This window comes from Acanthopagrus latus, chromosome 8 (assembly GCF_904848185.1).
Source record: "Acanthopagrus latus isolate v.2019 chromosome 8, fAcaLat1.1, whole genome shotgun sequence".
Taxonomy (NCBI): domain Eukaryota; kingdom Metazoa; phylum Chordata; class Actinopteri; order Spariformes; family Sparidae; genus Acanthopagrus; species Acanthopagrus latus.
The window spans coordinates 13454921-13477177 of NC_051046.1; the positions used below are offsets into that span (position 1 = coordinate 13454921).

Genomic DNA, 22257 nt, shown 5'->3' on the forward strand with positions numbered 1-22257 from the left:
AGTGTGGTTCATAAATGTACTGTTTCATTTAGGGCAGGCATAAAATGTAGTCGTGTTCAAAGTCAAGAAAAAAAAAAAATCAGTGATTAGTTTCACGACCTGCTGTGATACAATGTTGTTATTTTATATTTTATATATTTTTAACTTTTCTGTATGCAGCGTCTGAGGCGGAGTCTCCACCCTGGTCTTCTGAGGAGGATCTCTTCCACGTGGACCACCACCACCTCCGCCACAGGCCTGCCCACCATCGAGCCCGGGCCCGTCCGAAGGGACCGCAGCGCCAGCATCAAACCGTACCATGAAACACTCACCTGCAGGTACCCCAGCTTGCACAACTGAACATACTTACTTCTCGTTCTTTCACTCATACTCTCACTTGTCCTTTGTCTTTTGCTTGCCCTATTATCCCCGAGGAGTTATACAGGAAAAAGATTTGCTGTGTTCGAGGCAAAGTCGTAGAGTTTTGTGTTTAAATATACTAATTGGATCCCGCTGTGTGACATTGTACCGAAGGTATACACAACCGCGGTTCAAACGCTTTAATGAGGACTACCACAGTATGACACATCACTCTGAGGAGGTTTATTCTCAGCAGCGTGGCTGTAGTTATACCAAAGACATCAGCGTGAGTGAACAGTAATGGCACAGCAGTTCGGAGAAGGATGTGTGTGCAATGGGAGCCAGAATGGAAATATGCCCCACAGGCGAACGCATTAACCTGAATAACTAAGACACACATCAACTCTCAGCGCATTGGAGCTGAAGATGGCATGAGACTCAGGCTGCACAGAAGTAGATCTGCACGTATGTGGGGGTATTATGAAAGTAGGGTAGAGAAGGTTGCCGGTTCTTTCAGAGTGCTGTTGCATTCATGGGTTAAGTGTGACAGCATGTATTTATCCGCCGCGTTCGTTTTGGAAAGCTGGTGAGAAAATCCGGCCTCAGTGTGTTCAGATAGGACATGTAAAGACGGCACGGTCCCACGTAGTTGCGTCAATTTCGCCTGTGTTTTGTTTTGCTAGTAAATCTCATCAATGCCTTAACCCTGAATAAACACAGGGTCTTCATTTATTAGAGTAAACATGATTGCTAAGAGAAATATTTCTGCTTAATTTACTGTGATCAGCACGGAGATTGCATTCCTCACAATTACTTGGTGATTACTGTGACGTTGTGTTTGGATTGTTTTAGCGCAGCTCAGGGGGAATGAAGTTTTTTTTGCATGAATTTCAAAGGGGTAGAAGAAGGAGATTCAGCTCGAAATGTTTTCGGCCATGCTTGTTTGCGCTCGCTTGAAATATGAGCTTTCGTGCATACAGTGTTCCTGCGGTGTGGGTGTACAAGCAGTACTAGACGGCACATGCTGCCCTGTCCCTGAAATATTAACTACGCCTCGACAAGAAAGAGTCTCTTCATTTTTCATCTGCTTTATTCAGTTTCTTCCCCCGTCGAGTTTGTGTCACGCACACGAGGCAGCGTTTGTCGGCAGATCCAGACGCTCGTGTGTTCTCGCTGACGCTTTTGGCGTGCTAAACCAGGGGGACAGTTAGAACACAGAGTAGGTTTACATATACGGCTGTGTGTTCTTGTTCAAAGTTTGTTTAATTGTCAAGTGTTTTCATAAGAGCATTTTTCCGATCTCCAAACCGACGCCTGAGATTAACTATTGATGTGCAGCGGAACTTCAGATGGACACGTCTGATGTCTGACTCAAAGGCGCGCTGAAAACAGACGGCATGGATTCAAACGGTTTTTCGGCTGATGACAAGCTTTGTGTTGTTCGGTTGCTGTGCTGTCATACGGAACAACAGCAGACGGGTCTTGCTTTTTGCATTTTTGAGACTTATTGTGCTTTTCCTTTCCTTCAGTGTGTTCTATAGGTTTTCATGCATGTAAAAAGTTCCTGAAAGTTAAAACAAGTCAAAGTCCACACCAACAGTAGCTCATCTCTCCCACAGAAAACACTGTTTCTTGAACCCCTCTTCGGTTGTCCCACCTTTAATACTGTATAACAATAGGTTAATGCCTAGCTGCTAGGTGGGGTTATCATGTTATCAAAACCTATTCTACTAGTAGCCCAAAATCAAATTATGAACCAGACAATGAGCATTATACGCCTCTTCCGTAAGTGCTAGTATTTAGTAGTCTTCCATTCTAACACTTAAAGATTTGGCCACAACCTAAAGACAGATAAATCCTGTGAGCTTAGTTTTCACTGCAAGTTTTATGTTTCAACTTGAGATTTGAATCAACTCGACCTGTTGTTGAACTTCTAGATAAAAAAAAAAACGAAGTCAGTTCTTATGCAAGCCACCTGAAACTAAACAAATGTTAAAACTTGGTATTTTAAATGTAAAATGAGGCGTGACTCTGCAACTTCACGGCCTATTTCTCACCTCTGATTAATTTAGAAACTAATTTTGGTAGCTTGAATTCAATTACAATTGATGTTTCCAGAAGAATTGCCATGTTATTTCTTTCTTTTTTTTTTTTTTTTGTAGAGCAGATACAAAGACCAATCACAGGGCAAAAAGTGGTACGTTTATCTGGTATATACTGTATACTCATGGTCAGTTAACTTGGTCTGATGTTTGTCTAACGTTCAGTCAGACGTTTTTACCAGAAAGAAAAAAAAGCCAGCCAGTATTTAGTTTTATATTGTTTTCTGTTGTGAGGGGAATTGTTTCATGATGCTATAAATTAATTCTGCATGTACTGTAAAACTGAACAGTTCCCGTAAAAACATGTGGCTCCTGTCTTCCAAAGTTTGAGCCAAGCTGCCTGGAGAAACATGTTAACTAGGCCAGCCAGACAATTCCTGCTGCACATAGTAAAAAGACACGGGACAGTCTTTGCTCAGTTTATGGCCATCGTCTGACATCGATGTGGTTTTAGATGAACTATTCACAGGTCAGTGTGTTGCTGCTTCCAACAGGATGGATCAATACTCATACCATGAATATATTATTATAGCAAAAGTGTGTGGGCATCTCTGTGTCCCCTCACTTTTTTGTACATTTTCAGTTGAAATATGTTTCCCCCTTTCTTCCAGTTATAGGAAATACTAACATACAGTGACAATTCAGAGAAGTGAGAGTTTAAGATAAGAGTTCATACTTAAAGAAAGACTCACACACCTACTTAGTAGTATGGTAAAGTCTGATAGAATATGAAAAGAAAATAATGTTTCATCAGACAATAGGTTTGCAAACTTTGGTTTGTCTTTATTCAGTCATAAACAATCAATTCATAGCAACATTGTCCATGTTTTCACAAGTGAGAACTAAGAATACCACAACAAAAATGAAATCCATGATTAAAGACGTAATATGGAATATTTTTGCATTAAAATGTCTACAAACGATGAGTGTATTATTATATATTCTATCGAGTGCTGCACGTATATTATTCCAAATGTTTTCAACAATGTTCAAACCCAGAGAAATCTGCCATTTCATTCAAGGCAGCAGTGTGTTTCGTTTGCATGTTCATTTGTTTAGAAAAGGAGAGGGAGGAAGAAAGTGAGTGTTTTGACTAAACTTAACGTGGATACAAATTTTAAACATTGCCACATCACATAGATAGAGTTCCGTCAACAGCAGTATTATTTGTTTAACAATGAAGATAACAACTTTCGTGATCCTTGTGCCTTTTGTTTTGTTTTCACTGAGGGACCCCTAGTGGTAGAAATGATACTGTCTGTAACAAAAAAACAAAAGTGCAAACATATTGCCCACAGGAGGTGTTAAGACTGAAGCATGACAGGATAAAAACACCAAAAGATAACGTCAGTTGTCTCCTGAGAGGCCTTCCTCAAATCATGATAATAAACCTTGTGACATGCAGTATGAAAAACAGAACTATAGGTATTCGTCAGACAAATAGTGCTAGAATACTTTGTACTTTCACCCATCTCCCTTCTTTCCATTGCCTTAAATAAAAAGAAATTTTCAGAGTCCTTCTTAAAGATGTGATCATCCTTACAGTGTATTCAAATTGTAACATCAACCTAATAAACCAGAAAACTTCATGCAGAAGTCTACAACTAATGGCTCCTGTGTATCTAACCTTGGATTGTAATTTATAATGTTTACTGCACAGTTAACAGCACTGTGAAAAAAAAAAGTCTGTTGTTTTGTTTTGTGTCTTGAGCCCTCTGAAGAAGTGTGTGGGCCGCGTCTGTCAGTGGCTTGTTTGGGTCTGTTTGCACAATGACAGTGTGATACTTGAACGAGTTCTGTGAATGTAAGCACACCGAGCGGTTTCTGTACACAAAGCCCTGTCGCCTGGTCCTACCGCTCAGCCCCGGCCCAGCAGCGGGCCCCAGCTATGGCCACTTATGGTGGTGTGAGTATAAACAAACACCTGGGCCTCTCCCCAGTCACCAGAGCCCCACAATTAACACACACACACACACACACACACACACACACACACGCACGCTTTGCCACACGGTCACAGCTGTTTCTTCTGGCAGGGGTTGTGCAGACACAATTGGAGAGAACAGAGAGTCCCTGGGTTTAGTTTATTGCAGCTGAGAGGGCTCTCCTCTGAGTAACACTTTATTTAAATTTGGTTTTCGGCATCTGGCTCTTAACCAGATGCCTGAAATGAAAAAGAGAGCTGGTAAGGAATCGGCGTCATGCTGCTAATCTACTCACAACGACTTCAGAAACCGGTTCAGAAACCAATTATGTTCCAAACACACATGAAATATTGTGATGGTGGATTTCAACTTTTAATTGACCAGTAAACAGTAATAAAAAGAGGATTAAAATACCTTTTTAACTACTTTGGTGAAATATTGGATGTAATCCAGATGTCATGGATAATCTCAATGTCAGTGCAAAGAACACCATAATACTAATAAAAATAGATCATCTTTAGACCATTTAACAAAAAACACAAGCATATATTATTCCTCAGTGCCTCGCGGTCGGCCATGATTGCTTTAACATGGGGTGTGGCTCCACTGCAGTCCCCTTGAGATGACGTGTAACACTGTGATTGGTTCATGGACATCCAATTGAATATGTGCATTTAGATGGAGTCAGTTGACAACAATCCAGACATTCTGTAAAAGTTATATGAATCAAATTGAACAGGTTAACATTGTCGGGGACTGAACCTGTGGTGGTCTCGTAGCGAATGGCAACTTGACAACACATTTATCATTCAAGTTTTGGGGAGTAGAGTGTTCTTGTAATTCATGTTCTGTTAACTGTATCTATTGGTGTTATCACTTTTGAGGGCTGGCCAGGACTTCAGTAACATATTCATTAATTTACAAATCACATAAAGCATCAGTAATCACTACTGATAGGTAATGAGTCCGCTCAGAGAAAGTGAAATGGTCGGGAGGAGGAGGGAAGGGGAGGGAGAGAGCGAGCACGTGGAGGGGAAGCTGGGAGAAAATGAACACATGGCTTCAATTGCCTTCTCTCTGCTCCATCATCAAATCTGTACAATCTTAATTAGGACATTAGGCTTCTTTTTTCCCTCCCGCCGTTTTTCCATCATGTCAGCTTTCAGTGACGTACAGCGTTAAGAAGGAATAACACCAACTTCAAAGCTACAATAACGCTTTTTATCGGACAGGCCGGGGTATAAAAAGAGGCCAATTGAATACCTTCCATTTCCCTTAGCTCCGGCCACTGTGCTGTTATCTTCTTCACGTCATCTGGCTCCAGAGTAGGTAGATTACTGGAAGCAGAAATAATGGCTGCAGTGTTTATCGTGGCTTGGACACTGTCCGTTTAGGCTCCGAACCAAAGGTAATCTGTCAACCTGCTGTAAGTGGTTGAGTATAAAATCTGGGAGTAAACGGCAGCAGAGAGGGGAGCGGGCAGAGGCCAGTCGGAGCTTACTGCACGGCTCGAAACATTTAGATAAGCGGCATGGGTGGGGGCGAGGCAGCGGGGCTGTTCTCAGAGAAAGTAGACAATGTTGCAATTTATACAGTATTTCCTATTGCAGGATAATTAACTGGACTGAGGTTTATTCTGGAGAATGCTGCGGTGCGTTCGTGTGAGCGTGCGAGAGAACAGCGGTGATTTTTCCACTACAGAGGAAAAACTCCCAGTTGACCTTTTACAAACCTGTTTTGACCTTTGTATGATCCTGTCCTGTAGGAAAGCACACAGAACTGAACCGTTTCCAACAAACTGTATTGATAAAGCAAGTTCGTACGACAGATTTCACAACAGCACATTTTGTTTGCCATTTGTTTTGAAGGTTGCGTTCAAAGGATAAGTTCCCCGCAGAAATACAAATGCAGTCATTTTCATCTCAATCGTATGCTGATGGAATGTCGGATGAAGTTTCGTAGTGCGACAAACATTTCTGAAGCTTCACCACTCAGGAAGATGGGGACTAAATAATGTCTTTTCATGTCGATTCATGATCTTGAAGCTTCCAGAGCCTTTGAATACAGAGTGGAGCGCTGTTTATTTCTTATTTATTTTGGTTTTGTCTTTAAAACAAGTCCCCATCTGCTTTAGTTGTTTGGGTTAGGGTTTAGCTCCAGAAATGTTTTGTGGGCTACAAAACTTCACCCGACTTTCTGTCCATATGCAGCTGCAAAGGTATCAACTGAATTTTCATTTTTGGAGGAACAACAAGTTTTGGTTTGGGTTGAATAATAGAAAAAAAAAGCCAACTTGAAGCGTGAGACAGAGCTTTTATTTTTTCAATATTTAACCAAAACCATGATCCCTTGAAGACCTCAACCAGAGTGTTTGCCTGAATCTAACCTTACCAAGAGATGCCGGATGTTTACTTGGCTGAACTAACATCACTGCAGCCAGCAGTTGCATTCTTCCCAAAGGTATCAGAGAAAAATGATTAGTGTATAAATGTTATTTTGAGGAGACAGGGCTGAAACAAAAACAGGCTGGAATGTGTACTTTTGTGTTCCTACAGTAGGTCTATCTCGCTGGGACAGTTAAATTACTGTAACTACAGTGCTAACTGCTGTAACTACACTTAAGAGGTTTTCTGTGATGAAAGCAGCGTCACTCGATCCGTGACTGACAGAGTCCTCAGGTGAAAATGGACAACCTCCTTATTTACATTCTGCGCTGAAGGCTCAATGTCAGTGGCCGAGGCCATTCTGCTGCATTAGCAGAATAGGAAGAGTGTCTGCCAGTTCTTCAGCTTTCATTAAAAGTAAACCTTTTAAGCCAAGCGCTGCTGCCTGCCCAGACCCCCCTGACAATAATATACTAACTGTTCGCCCGCCAAACTATCAAACTATTTTATATTCCACACCTGCTAGGCATTACACACAGTGGTCCAGCCCCGGCCACGCAAACACAACAGAACTGCCTTTGTTGGGGCCTCAGGACCATTAGGCAGGGCGGGTACAGCTCGAACGTGTTCAAGAAACAATTTATCAGACGGAGATAGACACACTACAAGCCTTTGTGCTCCCTGTGACACCATGCTCTAGCGGCAGGCATTTCCTGCCCTGAGAAGGCAGGTTTTACAACATTTAGGGAGAGGTATTTTAATTGGAACCACCTACAGCCTGACGGAGGCCTCGGTGGAGAAACATGGAAAAGCTGTTGAGAGCGGCTCAGGAGGCTCCCCCGCGGTGTCACACAGCTAACCAGCCAGCAGGCCCGGCTCAAGGCTCCCTCTGAACGAGATAACGCTCATTTGATTCATAAACCAGTCAATAAATGTGAACGTTTTAATCTGACTGTGGCGCACATTAAGCTGCTCCCGTCACTGACTTGTCCCACGGCTCAGAGAGGGCGGGCTCAGTCTCTAATGAGTCTATACAGTGGAACAGCGGCTGTTTGGAATTTGTTTTGTTGTTTGTTCTCTTTGCATTGCGTTAATGTGTGCATCCATTAAGTTCATTAATGAGAGTTTTTTCTTCGAGCGTCTGTACAACGTCTGTTTCATGTGGGGACAGCACAGTAGGAATCCCATTAAGTCTTTTTTTTTTTTTTTTTTCCTCGACAACTTCTGCAGACTGGTTTCGACATCAAAGACAGATGTAGTGAATGGCATTACTCCCGATCCTTTGGCGTAGCTACAAACATACACGCATATACCATTCTGACTCCCAGTGTTTAACAATCTGCTCCGCCAAACAAAACCGATTACACAGATTTCTCAACATAATGATTAGCACCAAATTTTCTCACAAAAGTAATTAAGATTTCATCTCAGCCTACAAAAGCTGCAAAACAGATTGTTGCAGTTGATCAGCAGATGTTCCGGTGCACATTTGGATGTAAATGTCTGCGCTGTGGATTTAATCGACACATTGTGTTCTGACGTTTAACGTATTTTCAATAGTCTCTAGAACTGATTGATTAAAATTAATGAAACTGATTGATTCCGACATATAAATTTAGCAGTCAAAGCTGCAAATATGACAGTATTAGAACAGGGAGTGTCATATGCTACTGTGGAGTTAAATGGAACACATCCCTTTTATTCACTTCATCTCTAACCTGTTTGAAACCCTCTTTCCTACAGCTGTGGGAGACCATACATCAAACTGAGCCACGGAGAGGGCTCAATCGACAAGGGAGACAGGATACCACGGTCAGGTATGTCCTCACTCTTTCTTTCTGTCTTACATCATTACCACTGTCTTGGATTAACCTCGACATTGTTTTATGTGAAACTGAAATTGTTTTAAGATAATAATCATTTACCCATGATAACCCATGGTAATCATCAGATTTTGGTCCCAGTCACTTTCAGTCGCAGACACTGAATGGACAAATGGAATGCAACTAGGTTTACTTAATCGATCCATTTTCTGCTACTTTATTCTTCACTCTGCTACATTTTGGAGGCTATTATTGTACTCTAAATCTGTTACATTTATTTGATAACTTAAGTTACGTGTTACTTGGCAGATTGTGTGCTACATCAGAGCCAATCCATTGCATTTTTCACACAGCATTGTGCCGCTTTTTCTCCTAAGAATATCACTTTCAAACTAATTTTAATGGTACAGTGTCTTGTATCAGGGTGAATGATTATTACTTGTTTCTGCACTATGTAACTTCAGTAAGAAGTTAGGGAAGGAAGCATTATATACATGTTTACTTCAAGGTACGAGTTGTCAACACAGAACATTTTTATGACGTTTAATGATTTTTGTTTGTAGTTGGCACGTACATTATGTCTAACTACTGGTTACACATCTGGAATTTGTATTTACAACAGTGGTGTTGGACTCAGAAACTGTGGGGAGCAATTTCTACATAATGTAGCTTTCACATTGATGTATCTTAGAGGATGAAATTAGAAGAATGCTGAATGTCAGATCCGATCATCGACAAGGTAAATAATTGGTCGACCCAAAGTATACAGTATACACATATATGTAAATGTATAGTTTTAGTTTTACTTGCATGATTTCCATCATAACAAAATCACAAAATCTGTTAATGCTGTGCTCCTTCTTTTCAAACAATCAAAAAATCATCAAAGGCCACGAAAATCACAAAGAAAAACAGGCAGATAGTAAAAGGAAGAAAATAAACAATGAATGATCAACAGGGAAACCACCAGTAACAATAATAATGATGGTACCTGTATAATGTTACGGATGTGCCAGGGAAGTAAATTCCGCCCTAAAATAAACTTGCCGATTTGCATCAGCTTAAGGGAGAGTTCATGGTGGATTTTTAGGCCTCGGTTTGACATCTCTTTGTTTTTTTTTCTTTTAATAGCAGAGGACCAAGTGGTTGTGTCATCAGACTATGACAGCACCCACGAAGCCAACCACAGTGACAGCAGTGATGTAGCACATACAGAGGAGGACACGGAGGAAGGGAAAAACCCCGCCCAGAATGTCATCCTCCATCCACTAATACCTCCTGAGGTAAGGCGAGGCAGAACGGCTCCAGTGTGACTCTATCAATGAATGCGACGTTGATGTATTATAACGTATTCCATAACTGTTGGCCACATTTCATCATGTGTTACAGGACAAACCAATTTTGGCTCCAGAGCCATTAATAATGGAGGACTTGGAGCCTTTGATGAGTCAGCTCAACAATTGGAACTTCCCCATCTTCCGTATGATGGAGATGACCAATGGGAAATGTGGACGGATCCTCAGTCAGGTGGGCACGTCTGGGAGAGGTCAGAGGTCGACTAGTGCGTCATCAGTAAAACTAGGGATTATTTGCATAATGACACATCAGAGCTGAACAAAATGCTTGAAAGTAATACTGAGATAACAGCTGTCTATGTATTCATAAATCAGCAGACCCACATATAATTGTATAATTGTTTATTGGCACGACTGCATTTAATACAGTGCCACAAAAACCCAAACTACACAATTATAATAAACAGTAATAAACAATTGATGAACTTCCTTGTCTTTATATTCTACAACACCACAGTCTGAGCATTTATAGATTGAATTATGAAACCCCTCTTACATGTAATATGTTGATAAAATACTACATGACTCTATTTCCATCTCAATTTTAAAATGCTCTTTCGGCACAGGAAACAACTGTTTACATCAGCAAAACAAGTGAGAGAAACAACAACAAAGAAAATGGAAAATGTGCATTTCCAAAACGAGTGACAAAAACTTTTTTTTTTTTTTTTAAAAAAGCGAAAAAAAAATATGTCTAATACCAAAAACTGTACAACTTTGCAAAAGAAATAAGACTCTTGACATTCTGATTTTTGTCTTTCAGGTCTCCTACAGGCTCTTTGAAGACACCGGCCTGTTCGAGACCTTCAAGATCCCCGTCAAAGAATTCATGAACTACTTCCACGCCCTTGAGAATGGTTACAGAGATATACCATGTAAGCTCCAGTATTTCTCTCCTTCTTGTGTTTCTTTTTTCTTTTTTTCTTTGCATTTTAACCGTTTTTGCAGCTGTAACAGTTAAACCAGCCACTAGAGGGAAATGTTATACCGTCTGTCCGGTGTTCGTCATATATGACTGTATGCAGCCTTTATGTTGTTATGAGGAACATAAGCTGCCCAACAGTGCTCCCTGGTGGAGGAGATTTACACACACTTGTCTGTCTCGACCCAGATCACAACAGGGTCCACGCCACAGATGTGCTACATGCAGTCTGGTACCTCACCACGCAGGCTGTGCCCGGCCTGCCCAGCCTCATCACTGACCACGGCTCAGCCAGTGACTCAGGTGTGTCCTTTAGTGCACGCATGCAGACATTCGCACCACCTGTTGTGTTGTCGCCGGTGTGTTTAGTGAAGTTGCCACAGAAGAACACATGACCTTTCAATAGCTTTTTGTTCAGTTTTTCAACTTGTGTTAATCCATTTACCACCATAAAGACCGTCTATATGCGCGTCCACACTTTTTTTTATGATTATTTAGATTTTTTTCACCTGCCTCCAGCGTCACTGTGAGCCGCCTCATTAATGTCAGAGCATCAAACCTGCAGGAGTTTCTGTTCTTATCCTACTCACAGTTTGTCTTATCTCTCTCGGGGCTTTTGGCACTTGAGTTTACGTACCAAACACTATTTGAAGTCTGGAACGGCATGAAATCGCAGGCAGATTAGAGTTCCCTCTCACCCAATTTCCATAACCTCATTTGTATGCCTTACTAGGGCTATCCCTTTGATCCACATATAAGTGGATTTGAGTGTGTATTTTTCCGTGTGTGCTCCAGAGTGCATGTGTACACACATGAAAGTAGTACAGTATGTGTGTTTGTCTAAATTCTGCCACCCTGCTCTTCACCCTCCTCACTTTGTCTGTCCCCCTGCGGCTAGACTCCGACAGTGGAATAACACACAGTCATATGGGCTTCCTGGTTTCAAAGACCTACACTGTGTCAGAAGATGGATACGGCTGCTTGTCAGGCCTCATACCTGCTCTGGAGCTCATGGCCCTCTATGTGGCTGCCGCGATGCACGACTACGACCATCCCGGGCGGACCAACGCTTTCCTCGTGGCCACCAGCGCCCCACAGGTACTCGTGCTTCTCAGCCTAAAGTAGAGAACAGTATCTGATTAGGATCAAAGTAAGTAGGAGTTCATTTGGTTGGTTTACTGTCACACATCAGTGTTCCTGTTTGTCTTGGTATTCAACATACAATCGTTTGAGTGGAGATTATATTGGAATTAGATCACCAGTTATGACAACACCTCATTGTGTGTAAAGTCTTAAAGATCTGTCTCAGTGTATTCTTTATTTCCTGCCTAGAAATATCTCCTAAATTTAGTCTAACAGGCTTTAATGATACTGATACAACTCACTTGTCTATCAAAGAGTCGCAGTGTAGTACAGCGACCTCAGGTTCCTTGTCAATACTTTAGAAGCTTCTCTTTAGTTTTGTCTTAACGTCCTCGTCAACATCCGACATTTAATTGTCTGCTGATGGGACACATCCAAACGAGAATCTACCTCAGCTGGCATGTACCTCAGATTCGAAGAGAAAAATTAATATTTGAATGCTCACATTATTTGGTTGTCTATTTGAAAACTACATTGGCTAAGTAAGACATGTTGTGGTTTGTCTCACACACAAAGATGTCATTTACACTGAGGCTGCCAGGAAAAAGTCCCATTCATATACTACCGACATCTTTTGTACCTGATTATGTAAATGTAAAGCGTCTGTGCATTTGCAGGCAGTGCTCTACAACGACCGATCCGTTCTGGAAAACCACCACGCTGCCTCAGCCTGGAACCTCTTCATGTCGCATCCAGATTACAACTTCCTCGCCAACCTGGACCATGTGGAGTTCAAGCGCTTCCGTTTCCTGGTTATTGAGGCCATACTGGCCACTGATCTGAAGAAGCACTTTGACTTCCTGGCCGAGTTCAATGCCAAGGTATACCTAAAACTTTACTCACGCAGATACAGTGGGTAGGATTTAGAGAGATCTATGGGCATAATTGGGAGATAAGTGTATGATCACCTGAAATCAAGAATCCTTAGAATGAGCCTTTTCATAACTTCAGAAGGAGCACCATGTTGCTCTGCCATGTTTCTAAAGTAGCCCAGTTGACAACTATATCAAATCCTGCATACCAGAACTTTAAGTATTGAGAAGAAAAGACTGTTAGATCTGAAAATATGGTGTTTTAAATCTTTGAAAATGTTAGTTTGACAACATTGTGGAGCTACAACTACTCTGAATGCTTACCTACCTTTAAGCTTGGCAATTTTGTGTATTTTTGGGATTGTGGGCCAGTGCCAATGCTGCATTATGACCTGTCCACAGATTAAAAGTGAAAAGTTGATATTTTGATAGCTGTCTTTGGTGTCTTTGGAAGGCTGAATAATGAATCGCCTGGTGAACTTAAAATCTTACCATTATTATTCAGTTTTATGAGTCATACGTTCACACCTCAGCTTGTATAATGTTGAAAAAAGGGAAATGTCAAGTGGTTTTTGGGTAACAGGTCTGTTTGTGCAGAACACCGCGGCACTTGCAGTGTGTAACACAAAGCACCCTGCTGCTTTTCAAGAACTCATTTAAGCACAGACACAATGTTGGCTTCAGATTTGAGGGTCTCAGTTTTTTCCTTTGTGAGTATTAGTACAGTGGTGGTAGTCGATGGGCACGGCCTGTCAGCCAGCGTTAGGCTCGCCGGCAGGGTCTTCCACTGCCATGCACCCCGTGCTCTGCTCTTCCTGGAAGCAAATTAGCTTTCTGTGAAGTACCCATCAAGTTCAGCACTTGATCTCCCCTGCTTCCTGTGTTATTAGGTTAGAATGATAAGTCGCTGGGAGTCTGTCAGATCTGAATCTCATTAAGCATAACTCACAATACTGAATCCAAAATTCAAACAGTGTTGAGATTGTGCTGCTGTGTACATAAGACGATAATCAAACATCTAAAAGGTTTGATTCAGAAGTGACCTCGACGTTTTGAAATATAGCAAATCATCACAGGAAAAGTCGGCTTGTGCACCTCATGATACAAGCTGACGCTGCAATTAAAAGGTATTTTGTCATTCACAGTGTGTTCCAGGGTTGCTGTACATCCTCTCCCTGATTAATAAACACTCTTGACATTGATATGAATGCACAATCTTTGAGCAATCTTTGAACAGCACAACATTTAAATAACATCTCCATATTACAAGCCCTGTCTGCCAACACATTTCAATATGTTAAATGACAACATGCTGGTTCTGTTGTTCTCTCATAGGTGGGTGATGATCCGTCTACAGGTATCGACTGGTCTAATGAGAACGACAGGTTGCTGGTGTGCCAGATGTGCATTAAACTGGCTGACATCAACGGGCCTCTGAAGTGTAAGGACCTGCATCTGCAGTGGACAGAGGGCATCGTCAATGAGTTCTATGAGCAGGTGTGTGAACCGCCGCTGACGGGAGATCAGACGTCGTTTGTTTTCGCTGAAATACTTGTCAGTGCAGTGTCACGTTTGCACGTGGGGGGACACAACATCGCAACCACCCACCCAGTACGATACACTACAATCTAATACAGTAGTTCTGCAGTACTAAATCACACATTTGTGTGTTCCTTGCAACATTCCTATTCTAACATAAACTCACAATGATACACATACAAAACCTGATTGAGAATGCAACCAAAGAAAAAACAGCCTCTGAGCCTTCACTTTAATCAGATCCAGCAGGAAGTGAGAACATCCTTGCTATGCAAAATCTTATCACTCTTCAGATGTAAAAGTCTAACTAGATGCACACACACACACACACACACACACACACACACACACACACACACACACACACACACACACACAAACACAAAACATATTTCAACTGCTTGAATTTCTTACAATGTTTTCTCTAAAAATCAAGCTGAGGAGCAGTGCTGAGTGACTCCTGGTAGCATGCTGTGTGTTTCAGGAAGACTCCCTCTATTATTTTTTTCCCCCCAGAACTCATAGAAACCACTACAGAAACTGAAATGCAGTCCCCCTCCTCCTCTACATTTTCTTTCCTCCACATAGGCTCCAGTCTTCTGGCTCGACTGAATTCGGTCCCTCTAATGCATTTTTCATTCAGCTTCTCCGATGTGTGTTTAGATAGTAATGGCCGTGCTCCTCTTTGCTGAGCTGTTATTGTGCCAGGCGCTGTCATATTTATCTGTTTAATTATGCATTCTGCTTTTAAATTCTGACTATACATTATATTCACATGTAAGCCAAGGGAGCGGTAGATACAATGGAGGTTTTGCTGCACAAATGGGCTCTTATTCACATGCCTGCCACGCAGCAGCTGCAACAACTTCCGTAAATTCTGCCTTTGCGAGGTTTATGGTGCCCCGTTGTTGTTGACAGCGTCACTGTATGTATACATTTGATTAGCTGTTCATTACTTAGGTCATAGTTAAAAGTGGTACTCGACGACATGATGTTCACAGGTGTTTGTAGTCTTTTGTCGGAAGTATTTACATACGTGACGGGGGCAATATATTAGAACAATCAGAAAATGGTGCCATCCTGTACAACGCCACCATCATCATTAAACATGACGTTTATGCTGTAGTTAGACCTAAAACAAGACATCACAGGCATCATAAAAGTAGAAGTTATGTCAGAAAGGTTGTATTGGATTGCAGCAGATACAAGTATGCATGTTAAAGCAGCACTGTACACCCATTGGTCCCTTTAACAAATATACTGTAGTCAAGCCTTCAGCCTAAAGCCACCCTCAGTGACCTTTGTTACAGTATGTCCCCTTGGCACTGGGTGGCTGCTAATCTCTGCTAATTGCCTATGTTTCGAGCTCAGACCCTCATGCACCCTCCCGCTTCAGCTCGGTGACACAACCATCTTGTTACAAGCCACTCTGGCATCTACAAGTGGACATACAGAGGGAGAAGAAATGCTCTTCAGTGACAATAGTTTTAGTGTTGCAGGATGTGGTGACGCAAGCAGGGTGCCCAGGCAACTGTCATTCAGGTGGAGCAGTAGCCTGTGATTACACAGGCAGCCTCGAGAGACCAATGACCTTGTAAAAGGCAGCAAAGCAATACAACTCATCTGCTATACAGAACGTGTTCATACACTGTCATGAATCACAAGAAATCATGTTGAAGGAGCCTTGAGGATAAGATTTGTTCAATTTGCCATGAGGCTTTATCAAATTGATTATGACGTGTGAACCAGGATCTGGGTGACTCGAATCTGTAGCATGTTTAATCTCTGGGCTTACAGGCGCTCACACTTAAAAAAGTAGCGTAGGTGTTACTCCCAAATATAAGCTTGCGTTTATCATTTATCATCACAGATGTGATCAAACAGCATTCATCCGGGAATACTTACATTTTCACGCCTCTGAACTCGCTTGTCAAGAGATTCCATCGAGCTGCAGATTCCCTCTGAGATCCCACCTTATGATGAGTCTCTGCGTTGTACATTAGCAGCAAGCGGGAACAAAGGCATTCTACTGTACAGTGCACAGGATGCCACTCAGGGTCAGTCACCAAGGCAACTAGGAAACCTCGCTATACTCCAGCTGCTGTTCATTCACATCCATATGGACGTCACAGACATGCTGCTGCCCCTCAGCCTTCTCACTATCACCTCATACCCTTTAGGACTTTGTGTAATATTGTTTTGACATATATATTTACACAATACTGGATGTTTTTATGTCATCTTGACACAGAAACTATATTACTGTTAAGTCTTTTCTTTATCATGATTTCCTGGAAAAGAACTGGAATGTAATGTTCACTTCTAGGAAGGTTCCTGGAAAGGGATTATGTTCTTTATATGATTAATTCCAGTTAATATCTAGCTTATCTGCCTTAATCAGTGCACAGCAGGTCAGCTGAACATGCAGCAATGTTGTTCGACAGGCAGGTATTCAATTTAACATCCACAGATTAGCCACAGCATGACAATGGCAAATAAATAATGATCATCCACTAATTACACTGCATTGTTCTGCTGGCAAACTTTGGATACTGCACTCCCCGATGGCAATGCTAAACCCCCCATGGAGCAGCAACAGAGGTCCCATTGTGGATCAGATGCTCTGACCTGATTCAGGACCTCTGGTTTGGCGGGGGGGTGGTATTGTGCTGTTTGGATCCTTCGAGTCCTGTTGGTTGCAAGTTGGGACTTCCATGGATCTGACTGGTTCCAGCACATCCTCTGGATAGTGTTAGGCCTTTCTTGTTACGGCTGATAGGTGTATAGAGAGGACTAAGTTTCAAATAATACATAAATACACGAGCGGCAATAATACTTTAGTTCAAATAGGGCAGATCTGTCAACTGGAAAAGATACCAAGCTCAGAACAGGCCGTTTGTGTCAGGTGATGAGAGTCATTACAAACCTGTCAAATGTCTCCCAGCACAGGTTTGGTAGCTGCTCTAAAATCAGAGCCATATGTTTAAAAGAATGCTGTGCAAACTCACATGCTGCTGAGCAGGATTATGTGTATATTTTTTACACCAATCGAGACATCACCATGTTGTGTTGGTGCTATTCAATTTCAGTGAGGCTATCATGTGATCAGGCGGGAAGTACGTCTTCTCAGTTACATTTATTTATAGTACGGGGGCTTATCCTAGTGGTTTTCTCATCCCAGCTGTAAAGAAGTCATTGATTAGCAGGCTGGAGTCAAAACAGATATGACTTTGAGACTGCTGGTCTGTGTCCAGTTTTAAGTCTCCTTCTTTTGTTCCTCCTTTCCCAGGATATGTTTTGAGTGTGCACAGTCCCGCAAATAGTTTACTTCGGCTTCTCCTTTCTGATGCAGAAGGCGCCAAACGTCACATCGTTATGACTCGAAACCATTTATTGTTGTGAAACAAAAAATGTAAGGCTTAACAGAGGCTTTGACTCTTATTCACTCTGGCCTGAATGTTCTTTTGCAACAGTGTGTGTGGCTAGCTGTGACTGTGAGTCAAGCCACGTCTTTGTATTCATTCAGCCGTTGATGATTTTGCACTAATGTGGCTCATACTTTATGCAGGGTGACGAGGAGTCCAGCCTGGGCCTTCCCATCAGCCCCTTCATGGACCGAGCGGCGCCACAGTTGGCCAAACTCCAGGAATCGTTCATTACACACATCGTGGGACCGCTGTGCAACTCCTACGACTCAGCCGGTCTCATACCTGGACGATGGGTGGAGCCCAACCCAGAGGCAGACGAGCCGGAGATCACGGAGAACGAGGAAGAGGAGGATGAGGAGGACACTGCAGAGGAAGACACGTCCACCAGCTCAGAAGCATCACGTAAGCACCGTGGTCTAAAACGATGCTGTGATAATAATAATTCAGTTTTGCAGGAGTTGTGTAACATATTATCAAGCAGTTTAAAGCCACCTATCAGAACATACTGTGAATGCTAATGACAGCTCATTGAAAAGCCTAAAGGGAAGTGCTGTTTCCAGTGAGCCTCCACACCAGCTTGTACATTTAGTGAGTTAATCTATAATTTATACAACATATCCATCCCGCCGAAGATATGATACATGATTCCCCATTAAATGTAAAAAAAATCTTTTTTTATATATGCTGTTATTTGTGTACTTGAATTATCGGACATTTTTCCAACAATGTTCAAGAGAAATTTTCCAGATGATAAATCAGAGAGTGAGGCAAATATGACTAAAGCTAACATGAATAAAACTTTATTTAAAATAATCTCGTCGGTGTACCTGATGTCTTTCTGAGTCATGTCAGATAGATTTTCATTTGCATTGATGGTTGCTCCCATGATCCCATGCTACTTTCCAACATCATTAAACTATCTTGGGGGTTTTTGTTTTGATTTAGAGATCCCTAGCAGCAGAAATCACATACTGTGTGTCTCTATAACAATTCAAAATGTCTCAATCTAGTAATGGTAATCTGTTTGAAAAAAGGTTGAGACAACAATACATGAAAAAATGGGGTACTAAAAAGATCAACTTTTATTCCATAGTGTACTTAAGTGATTTTCCTCCCATTCTTCATCCTTTATTTTCAATGAAATACTTACAATTAAGTTATTTCTCTTTTCCCTGCAGAGAAAGCAGCTCCCAAGAGGAGGAGGAAAGCCTTTTGCCAGATCACCCAGCACCTGATGGAGAACCACGAGATGTGGAAGAAGGTGATCACAGAAGAGGCACAGAAACAGGGCCAAGGAGCCGAGTCTGTCCATTTAAACAATGTAGCTGAGCCAATCCTGGCTATTCACGAGGAGGAAGAGGAACCGGGCAGCAGAGAGGAGCTAGTAGAAGGAGAGGATCCGGAGGAGGGAGTGGAGGAACCCGAGTGGCCCGTGTCTCCGCAGGAAGACTCTAAACCTCCGGAGGAACTAACGGAAGGGGACCCACAGTGAAAACAGCCCATGGGATATATGGAGTCAGTCAGGGCAAGGACATGAAGATGATTTTTTTTCCTCTTATCAGCTGACTCCTGTTTTTTGCCAGCACATCACTTAGACACAACACTGTAGATGTTTGGGAAATGTGTGCCTATACAGAAAAGAAAACAGAAACAGGGTGGGAAAATTTGTGCTTTACACATTTTATTTGAATATCTGGTTTCACCAAACATTTAACGGAGCTTTCCATATTGCAATACAGGATCATTTGTGTACTTTGGGATACAGACTCTTTTGCTACTGTCAAGAGAAGAGGAAGACTGGTTGCACAGACCTCAACCCAATGCGGTAACACGGGACTGCAGAAATTTGCTGCCAATTTATACATAATTATTTTCTGAATGCAATTATATATAGACATCACAGTAACTTGTACTTGTGTTTCAATTTTAGCACGAGTTTTTGAGGTCTCACACGGGCCATAATATTGTTTTTATATATATATATATATATATATATATATATATATATATATATATAGATATATATATATATATATATATATATATATGGATTATAAAGGGAGTCAATCAAATGAGGAACATTGGCGTATCTTTTCCTCCTTTCAACTTCTGCCAAAAGTACCTGTAGTCTTTAGCATACTAAATCAAATAACTACACATTTTATGTTTTTACATTCGTTGCCAAATTAGGTACTTTACACCATCAGGTGTAGCCATATAAGTTTTAAGGGAAGAGATTCGAGGCCTGTTACTCTCTGTATGTGTGTGGGTGAGTGTGTCTGTGTTTTTATTTTAGTCTGCTCAAATGGACAAATTCCTCTGCAGAGGACACAGATATAGTCAGCAGATAACCTGAATATTTGTGCCATCTCTGGTTTCCAGTCCCAATATGATTATAGCGGTCATTGTGGGTTCACTGTGCTAAATGTTGTAGTGTCCAGAGGTCTGCACTTACGACGCAACAGTGGGATGTTGGAAATACGTGTGTGCTGAATATAAGACCAAAAAGGGAAGAGAACATGCACTACAGGGAGAGAGGTATGATGAGGGGGAATAAAAACAGATAAGTAGGCATTCGTGAACATTATAAAGAAACAGGAAGCATAATCTGTTTAAAAAAAACTGCCCAGACAGGGCTCCAGACGTTGAGCTAGTGTGCCTCACTTCTTCCTTTGGGCGCACCAGCACGTCTTTTAGGTCTGTCCAGTAATACATTTTAATTTACTTTCATAACACATTATGCTTATGATTGCTAACGAGAATGAAGGTGCAAAAACATGTTTTTCTCCGTTTAGATGACACACAGCAAAAAAAAAGTAAACGCTAAATTTTAAGCTCACCAGTGTGGTATGTAAACATGTTGAGTTGCACTTCGACAGATTTTTTGGCGAGTGTACACCCAAAATAGTTGTACCCATGAGCCCTGCCATCTAAATAAAATGTATAATTCTTTGAAAATGTAGACTTACATCTGACACCATTTTTGGAATCAGTGCATTGTATAACACTCAAACAGGTCCTTATAGTGTAAAAGCCTGCTAATTACTGTATGCTGACATTAAACCCTCAGGAAATCTTTAACTGTTGAAGTTCAAAGTAAACACTTGTTTCACCTATGAGGACTGTACATTTAAATATACAGGGAACACCAGCTTGTTTAGAATAGGTTCATAATAGACTTGGAGACTGAAGTCTATGTCACACACACCCAACTTCTCTGCATCGACCACCACAACATACATCAGTCTGAATACTTCTCCTGGTACCTTGGGGAGATTCACAGTCAGTTTGTCTAGAAATCAAACCTTATAAAGCAAATAATCACTGTGATAACAGAGAAATTATTCAGGCAATGTGAGTTGGTAATTTTTTTGTTTCATATTTAAAAACAATCATTTAAAATCTAGTCAAGGTTGATTAAAGTGAAAGCTGTGGTGGCAAGTTTTCAGCATCAGTATTTCAGGTCACCTGTCCTCTGCTAGAGATATTCTCACAACGAGCTGCAAGACTACTTTACTTCTGTAGCTGTTTGCTGGCAGTAGAAAATATTGTTCTTTCTTGTAGAAGTTACCTTTTAGATAATGGCCATGATGACAGTGATGGCAGAAGTATGTGATATTTAGACACACATGGTTGTGTTTAATACTGACCTACATCTGCAAACACCAGCAGCGAAAAGATTGGCTGTTTTTATTTGTTATTATTATACTAAATTCCTACTATTAGGTCAGAGTCAGGATTGACGTTGTATAAGTCATGAAATTAAAGAATGTTTTATGGCTGATGGCTAAGGATGAACTGAGCTGCCTCGCGGCCTGAGGAAGGATTCTGCTCTGTGGTACAACAGTGAACACCATATCAGTTATTTATCTTAAATATCCACAAATAAATACATTGACTCATCGCCATGCATCCTACAGCTGTACTTAATTCCAAAGTTGCTTATTCCAAAGCAAAAAGCACAGGCTATCCACATCAAACTCATCACATATAGGGCAGGGAAACACATACAATGGAACATAGTGGTCCTGAGTATGATAGTTCCAGCGCCAGACATTAAATTGTTGAAATCAGTGACGCACATACCATAAAAGAACTGCTCTCCAAGAGCTTCTAACGAACATAAAAAGCGCTGCTTGCAAAATGTAGCTTTTGTCCTTAATAGCATGACTTGTAAATGGAATTTAACAGAATAACATTACTGCACAGAATGTGATAATATTGTAAAGGTCAGCGTACTGTAAGACCATCACATGACAGGTCCGACTTTCAAATGAGAAAAAAAGCCATGAGGTAAACTAAACACACAGCCAAATGCACAGTCGTTTGAGTGGGATGCAAAATGTCTCTCCTGAATATCTGCCTTTGCTTTAATAATTCACATTTAAAGAGTAAAGTGTTTGAGAGACCATAAGTAGATCTTGGTTCGAATAAGTTAAGTGCTCTGCACTGATTTGGCGGGTCACAAGCGAGTGCACTGAGGCA

At 41.4% G+C, this 22257-nt stretch overlaps 1 protein-coding gene across 4 annotated transcripts in view; it reads left to right on the forward strand.

Moving 5' to 3' along the window:
* The window catches only part of LOC119025155 (cGMP-inhibited 3',5'-cyclic phosphodiesterase A-like), a 74794-nt gene extending 55068 nt beyond the window's left edge, over nucleotides 1-19726 (forward strand). For 2 of the 4 annotated variants that reach the window (XM_037108551.1, XM_037108553.1), the window contains 11 exons: nucleotides 160-317; nucleotides 8494-8567; nucleotides 9705-9856; nucleotides 9963-10100; nucleotides 10692-10803; nucleotides 11040-11153; nucleotides 11749-11948; nucleotides 12611-12814; nucleotides 14141-14302; nucleotides 17913-18174; nucleotides 18951-19726. In XM_037108551.1, the coding sequence (XP_036964446.1) occupies nucleotides 160-317; nucleotides 8494-8567; nucleotides 9705-9856; nucleotides 9963-10100; nucleotides 10692-10803; nucleotides 11040-11153; nucleotides 11749-11948; nucleotides 12611-12814; nucleotides 14141-14302; nucleotides 17913-18174; nucleotides 18951-19264 (1890 nt within the window). In that variant the 3' untranslated portion in view covers nucleotides 19265-19726. The remainder of the gene's footprint in view (nucleotides 1-159; nucleotides 318-8493; nucleotides 8568-9704; nucleotides 9857-9962; nucleotides 10101-10691; nucleotides 10804-11039; nucleotides 11154-11748; nucleotides 11949-12610; nucleotides 12815-14140; nucleotides 14303-17912; nucleotides 18175-18950) is intronic. The other 2 variants (XM_037108552.1, XM_037108554.1) reach the window with 1 other exon arrangement.
* The last annotated feature ends 2531 nt before the right edge of the window (nucleotides 19727-22257 follow it).